Source organism: Photinus pyralis, unplaced genomic scaffold, assembly GCF_008802855.1.
Source record: "Photinus pyralis isolate 1611_PpyrPB1 unplaced genomic scaffold, Ppyr1.3 Ppyr1.4_LG7, whole genome shotgun sequence".
NCBI classification, from domain to species: Eukaryota; Metazoa; Arthropoda; class Insecta; order Coleoptera; family Lampyridae; genus Photinus; species Photinus pyralis.
The window spans coordinates 28528991-28536888 of NW_022170738.1; the positions used below are offsets into that span (position 1 = coordinate 28528991).

A 7898-nucleotide genomic window follows, 5' to 3' on the forward strand; every position below is an offset into this window, starting at 1 on the left:
TGACAAACTAAAATTATGACTTTTTTAACAGTTAATTATGATTTATCATTTACTGCACAACACAAATTTATAACACATGTTTAACACGAGCGCTATTTTTACTATTTCTCACTTCGACAAGTGACCAACTAGGTAATCCTTTACCGACTTGATGTCACCTCGAGAATGTCCCACAAGGATCGCTACAATATTTTGTATTTCCCGTGTTTTGTAAATTGACTCATAACCGAAACCATCCAAATTTCATTTTGTGAGTATTTTTGTAAAAATAATAATAATAATAATAATACTTTATTGCTCAAACAGAAAACATTCAATGATAGAGCAACAATACAATTACAATTACAAGAGTGAAATTAAAATAATGTAACTAACATAGTATACTTAAGTAAATTAATATTATAAACATACAAAATTTGTAAAAGTGCATTGAAAGAGAATTAAATTCGATTAAATTGCGCAAAATAAACAAAAATATATATAAATTATATTAAAACGTGCAAATGAACAATAGAGATATACAACAGATATAAGTAATAGGAGTAATGAAAGAGAAAAAATAAAATAAAAAATAAAAATAATATGTAATAATTATCTTAAAGAATTATTGAGCTTAGTAATGAGTTGGCGAAGTATTTCCGGTAGAGAGGTATATTGTACATCACAATCCTGGCAGACCATATTAAAATTACGAGACATGATTAATGTAGGGGCTTTACACAATATATTAGTTCTAGGAGTGCGGTAAGTGAAAGTTAGTGTAAGCCTGCTGTTGCGCTGAGGAACAGAAAAGTTTAGGTAAGCAAGGAGATTAGGAGAGTCTACAAGATTGTGCAATAAGCCAAATAAAAACTTAACACTGTTCACAATTCGGCGGCATTCCATCGACTGGACAGTATACCGGGATAGGAGAGATTGGTGTGGAAAGCCTCTTTCAGGATACGCGCCATCAAGCTTAAAAGAAACGTACTTCAAGAATCTGCGTTGTACTTGTTCAATAAGCTGTTTTTGCACATCGTACTGCGGGTACCAAGCTATATCGCAATATTCTAATTTGGGTCTCACTAACGTAAAGTACAGGCGAAACAAAACCTGTGTATCCGTAAAAGATTTTGAATTTCTTATAATAAAACCTAATGTTTTAGATGCCGACGCACATACAGATTTGACATGTTCAGAAAATTGTAACTTCGAGTCAAAGATAACTCCAAGATCTTTTACTAATGAAGATCTAGACAAAGCAGAGACTTGTTATAACTAGACGGCGCGTAACGTAGATTTTACTATAAACGCCTGTTGTCAAGTAAGGATAGGCAACCAACTGTTCATCGCGGGGCAGACGTACATTCTGCAGCTTGCTTTAGCCATGTTTATTCTAAATTTTAGTAGCAAAAAAAGATAACATATAGCTGTTAACTGTTTTAATCGAATTTATTGGTATTTTATTTGAACTAAATTGGTATATAACTGCCTTACTCTAGTCCTAATTTGATTTATATGTGTATTTTGGTGGTGAACACGTATGGAAAAATATACTCTTAAAACTAAAGATGTAGGTAGTAAGATATGATTATTTAGCGGATTTTGATTCAATATATGCCTATTCAAAAACCCAAATGGGCTGTAACTGTTATTTATTTTTCTTAGACTGCTGATAACCATTTTGTTTACAACGCGGTGTGGTGTGGATTGAATGAAAAACCTGAACACATTTTCAGCAATTTGGAAAATTTTTAATACATCGCTTGATACGTGCAACAATCCTCCACGATTTTTTCTAGTTAAAAGCTTTGAATGACTCTCTGATGCGAATATCGCATCTGCACATATGGAACATTTAACAGACTTAGCTATTTTTTTTTGTAGAAAACCTGAAATATACTCAGTACCAGTACCTAAGTACTTATTTACGTCTATACCTAATAGGCAAATTGCCGTTGTCTTGCTGGTAAAGGATGTCGAATAGTTCTACGTTATTTTAAGTGAATGGGAAAGTCGAAAACGCTCGGTATTGCATTATTGTTTAACACCTTCGTAGGTACCTTTCTAAAATCGGCTTCATTCCCCGCAAATGCACTATGGTGGGAGTAAATTTTTCTCTTCGAATGGCTCTGATCCATTGGCCCTTTAAACTTTTATCCGTTGAAAATCAGCATATTATTTAAAAATTTATCGACAGAGTACATGTTGATAGGCAAAGTTAACCTAAGTTTATTGGTTTATTCTCAACAGAAATTTATCTGTTCACTAATTCGAGCTAATCACGAGAATGATTAATGAACGGAACATCTAAAATAACAGCTTATTTCATTATATTGCATATCATCTCAGCGATTTTTGCCCCGCGGTGCATTGTGTGTTGCATACTGTGTCGACAACACCTTAGATACGTTAAGCGCAGTCTAGTTATAGCAAGTCTCTGAGACAAAGTAGTATCATTAATCGCGTATTGGTATAAAATGGGTTTGCGTTTTCTGCTGTACGTCACTACCTTACATTTGGGTATATTTAAATTGAGGGAATTGAGTTCACACAAGTTTTATGGCCCCTAAAATGATGGAGGGTGCATATGATAATTTTAAAGTGTCTAAACGGACGTGTTTTTTCAATTTTTACTTTTTTAAAATCAAAATTACAATCTCTGTGATGTGTGTGGTTTGTTTTCAAATGAAAACTCTGTGTGTTTACGTTATATCTTCGTTATCTCATTAACGTTTCAGATAATAGAGTTCGTGGTTTTCCTTTTTGCTAATGCCTTTTAAGTTTTATTAATTGTCATCAATTTAAATTGCACCGATACGTCCTCTACACGAACTAATGTAGTTCTTTGTAACACTCGTAGTTCGAATGTGTGATTTAATTGAACTATAACCTAAATTGTGAGTCAGATAACCTAAATTTGGTCGGCAAGGATTAAATCAGATTTATATTTTTATTTACACTGAGTGACGCTAGTTTGCTAGAATTTATGTTACTGCTGAGAGGAAAATGTGGCGTAAAAAACTGTTATTTCCAATAAGAAATTACATTTATGCTGTTCGAGGCTCAACGAGAAGGTCAGTTCATATAAGTATAAAGAATGCATTTGGAAAACATTTATTGTTTACAAATACTTGGACTTCCGGTGCGCTTATGGTCGCGGGTGATTTAATGGAACAAGAAATCGAGTATCGCAGGAAGTTAATACCGGAACGCTACGATTGGTGGCGAGTTGGTAACTCTCTTTTTTGCTGTATAGTAAAGGTAATATTACTTTGTAGGTCGTATGTTTATAACCGGGTTGGCGTTTGGTCCTTTACATCACTATTTTTATATGTGGCTGGATAAAGCGCTCCCGCAGAGAACGTTAAAAGTGATTACGCAGAAAATTTTGTGGGATCAGATCGTAATGTCGCCCGTATGCATTGCTGTTTTTATTTATGGAGTTTCGGCGCTGGAAGGCAAATCTTTGAGAAGCGGTACAGACGAACTTAAAGAAAAATTTGTAGATATTTATGCGGTAGGTATTCAATGTTGAAAGATGACAGTAAGTCGGATTAGCGTAAATTGAAATATATTGCGTTCATTAGCATAAGTTTGTGGTCAGAAAGGCATGTTTATGCTTGAAAGTAAAGTTCATTTTGGATAGGTATGTCACAAGATTGCATCATAACAACAAAAAACGAGCCCAATGACTACATAAAAGAATTCTTATCCATTTATCGATAATAGGTACTATACTATAATATAGAGGTGGACAAATTGTGATCGCGATGTACCAGTCGTTTGAGGTGACGTATTATGACGTCATTACTCCGTTGTCCAATCAAATACAAGACTTTTTCATGTTCGTAGGTTATGTGACAAAAACGCACGGGGGGGGGGGGGGCCCCATGACAACAGGTTTCCATGTTTTATTTATTAAAGGTGTGTATGTTCTCTTGTACAGGGTGACCAAATAAGAATGCGAGGTACTGTATCTGGGAACCTGTCCATCGTTGCGGTAAAAAAATTTATTACTAAAACGGCCACGAGAAAAACCTGGAAAATATTTTTAAGTTTCTGCAATGGCCGCTAGGGGGCGTAACTGCAATCTGGAATCTAAAAAAGTGATTTTTCTGTGAATCCCGCTATATTAACCTAACAAAAATTGTCCAGTCTTTGAAGTTGACGATAATCTGAACAATTTTTGTTTGACAATTTTTCCTGTATCTCTAAAAATGAAGTGGTGGGGGGTATTCAAAGGTTTTCGTAAAGAACACCCTGTATCTTCGAAACGATTGAGCCGATTTTAACAAACTCGGGTTAATTGAAAAGAGTTATTCCGGCTACAAATATTATAATATTTGAAGTTTTGTTAGTTTCACATATCGCCGCTTGAGGGCTTTTTTAGACATTCCGACAGAAATGGTTAATTTTCTCAAAAATATTAAATGCGTTGGTTTGATTTTTTTTTTCATAAAAAAGTAGCTAAATGATGCCTAAACAAGCTCGCGAAAACCGCATCTCATAATCATAATTTCTGTCGGAATGTCGAAAAAAGCCTTCAAGCGGTGATATATGAAACTAACAAAACTTCAAATAGTATAATATTTGTAGGTGAAGAGTAGCTCTTTTGAACTAACCCGACTTTGTTTAAATCGACTCAGCCGTTTCGAAGATACAGGGTGTTCTTTACAGAAATCTTTGAATACCCCCCCACCACTTCATTTTTAGAGATACAGGAAAAATTGTTCAGATTATCGTCAACTTCAAAGACCGGACACTTTTTTGTTAGGTTAATATAGCGGATTTCACAGAAAAATCACTTTTAGATTCCAGACTGCAGTTACGCCCCCTAGCGGCCATTTCAGAAACTTAAATATATTTTCCAGGTTTTGCTCGTGGCCGTTTTAGTAATAAATTTTTTACCGCAAGCCTCTACGATGGATAGATTCTCAGATACAGTACCTCACATTCTTAATTGGCCACCCTGTACAGGGTGGCTCAAATTCGTGGCTCACCATTGGGATCTTCATAACGGTAAGAGATATAGGATAGGTACTTAAATGGGGCAATTTTTTTATGACGATGCATTCAAATGACTTTTCTTTTTTCATTTTTGCCGTCTATCTTTCCGTAAAAATCCAATGTGGCATCCATAAGAAATATGAATGTAGTAGCTTCTACATCTAGCATGTTATGGAAATTCTGATAACGCATTTAGATTCTCTGAAGAAAAGTGCTCCTAGAATGTGCTAACGGGAACCGTCTATGTTGGACTGTTTATGTTAGGAAAAATAAAAACGAAATTTGACTTTTTCAATTTTTTGGTGATATCTCAGTTAATTTCCAAATTTTTCAAAAGTTTCAAATGCGTTTCTTAGACACAAAGGGGAAACTGTGCCCCCATTTAACCGTATCTATTACCGTCACGGAGATCCCAGTGAGCAACGAATTTGAACCACCCTTACACTTAAAATATAGATTTTTATAGATCGTTATTATACTCGTACAATGACGTTTTGACTCCACCATCAGTCAAATCTTGTCTGGGGTTACAACATTTCCTTTGTCCCACTTCATAGCTCGAGCTTCTATTGGAGACACGAGAAAGAGAGAACGTGCGATTCGAGCTTAAACTAACTTTAAACCGCATGACAAAATTCGCCGCGGAAGGTAACTTTAGGGCGCTCGAAGTCGCCTACCGCGCCTACCCCTCAAAGACGCGCGCCTTGCAAAAGGTGGTTCATTTCGCCCTTAGTGATAAAAACAAAATTCCGTCACGCAGTAGTTGTGCGCATTTACCGCCGACACCAGTTTCAAAGTTGAAAACAGTCGGACCAAATCTGTAGAAGATAGGAAAAAACTGAAAAATCACCACGTTAGCAAACCACGTTCGGGAAAGGCGTCCGGATGTCGCGGACCCCACATGACGTGGCCCCACCCCTAAAGTTGTTAATTACGCAGCAGTAAGTTAACATGGGAAGCAAAAAACGTTTTTCCCATGTTAATTGCCTATGTTCGGTTTTTAAATATTCACCCGGTATATATATTCCATATAGCCTACAGCCCCCTAATCTGTGTCAACATATGTGAGAGAGATAGGCAACGGTAGAATACCGATCATGCGCATTGACATGACATTCCCGACATTGTTTGTGGTGAATAGTACAGAAAGTGCAAGTTCATTCCATGGGTGGGTTACAAAATATGCACTTCATCATTTTATCAGAATCCAGTTTTGTTTACGCCTACATGATGCAATTAAACTGCAGTTCTAAACATTTTATCGAATCGAATGCTTAATGCCTGAGCCCGTTACAAATTCATCCGATTGCCTAGAAAAAAATTAAGAACGTTTGAACTTTATTTGGAAAAAATGTTTCATTTGATATTAATTAGCCAGGCGGATGTGGTAACGTACTTTTTTGTGGTAGTTGTGCCGATGGTACTAAAAGCGGGAGGAAAAAGCGGAAAAATCCGCTGTCATCGGTCACACGACCTTGTTTATTGCCTAAGGGCATACTACGGTTTTTACCCAGTGGCAATAAAAACCCAGTGGGTTACATTCGCATGTAAACTGCTTCGCAAATCGCACCTGTGTTCGCTATCACATCAACTTTGACCCTTAACAACATATTACATACACATGCAATCTTTTCACTGGTACCTTTTCCCCAATTGCCCACATATACAAAAGGGTTCGCTTGGACATTTTTGTAATACATATACTGGGTGGCGCAAATTTGAATTGCGTAATATTGGTGGTAGCGGATCAGTGACCGTCGCCTTCTATATGGTAGTGAAATTTATGTAAGTGATTATTTTTGCGCCACCCTGTAGTAAATATAGTTTGCATTTACACTGAGTTATAACCTTTCAACCTAGAGCAATAAGTGACTGAGAAGGTGCTGTTCACAGTGAGCCAAAGTAGACACTTTCTTTTGAAGTTTCTCTCGAGCTCAAATTTTATTAGAACGCCATATACACCAACAGATTTTGGTTGGAAATGGTTAAACTCGAGGAGGCGTTACTGAATTATGATGTCTAATAACTTTTTTCTATTGAAGATTGAAGCAACTTTCAAAACTGTTTAAGTAGAATAAGCTAATGGGATTTGTTTAATATAAGGCGATTTTTAATTTTTTTGTGAAAAGGGACTTTGATGTTGCTTCCAGTATATTTATACATTTTTTTATAATATTTTCCAAATACATATATAGAAGAATATAGGTAGTAATGCAAATTTACAAGTCATTTCCATTTTGTGGTAGGCCTTATCTAAACCTACTACGTTCATAAAAAAAATTAAGTTTTGAATGTACAGGGGGTTACAGTGACCAATGGTAAAATTGCTATTGCAACCAGTGATTGTACAACAACGATAAAGAGGGTAGGTTTTGGCGAAGCTGTTCGTAACAACCCCTATGTACATCTACTCATTATTTTGACGTGGGTGACAGATCTGTGATTTACTTCCGCATATAATTGCATAGCATGACTTGTCTTCGTGCCTATGACCTCCCCATTGTGGGACAACTTCAGCGGTTGTCAGGACATTACATTTGCTACTTTTGTAGCATACAGCCGTGTACTGTCAATTGCCTATCTATCCTCCTAACTTGCGTTTTTTGTTTTCAGTTCGACTGGTGCATTTGGCCTCCGACGCAATTCATCAATTTTTATTACTTACCTGTTAAGTACCAAGTTTTATATATAAATGGGGTAACAATGATATATAATGTATTTTTGTCATATATAAAACACAAAAATGTAGAAAATGTATGATAGTGTACGATGACTGTAATGTAATTAATAAAGTTAATTTTTGTATGAAATAATGAATTCTAATAGCATTTTAATTCTCCGAGAATTTTGCGGTAATTAATGTAATTTTATGTCAACAAATACCTCTTTCCATATAATTAACAATTTGT

General features: G+C 35.8%; 1 protein-coding gene across 1 annotated transcript; it reads left to right on the forward strand.

Moving 5' to 3' along the window:
* The first annotated feature begins 2826 nt into the window (after positions 1 to 2826).
* LOC116175679 (mpv17-like protein 2) lies at positions 2827 to 7802 on the forward strand. The gene is made up of 3 exons (XM_031493917.1): positions 2827 to 3214; positions 3261 to 3499; positions 7603 to 7802. The coding sequence occupies exons 1-3, from the start codon at positions 2989 to 2991 to the stop codon at positions 7747 to 7749; spliced, it is 612 nt and encodes a 203-aa protein (XP_031349777.1). The 5' UTR covers positions 2827 to 2988; the 3' UTR covers positions 7750 to 7802.
* Positions 7803 to 7898: the final 96 nt, after the last annotated feature.

Bases quoted from the DNA above. Each gene is read 5' to 3' on its own strand.
- LOC116175679 (XM_031493917.1), top strand. From the start codon at position 2,989: ATGTGGCGTAAAAAACTGTTATTTCCAATAAGAAATTACATTTATGCT. The intron at 3,215-3,260 runs GTAACTCTCTTT...ATTACTTTGTAG, and splicing joins CTACGATTGGTGGCGAGTTG to GTCGTATGTTTATAACCGGG. The intron at 3,500-7,602 runs GTAGGTATTCAA...TTTTGTTTTCAG, and splicing joins AATTTGTAGATATTTATGCG to TTCGACTGGTGCATTTGGCC.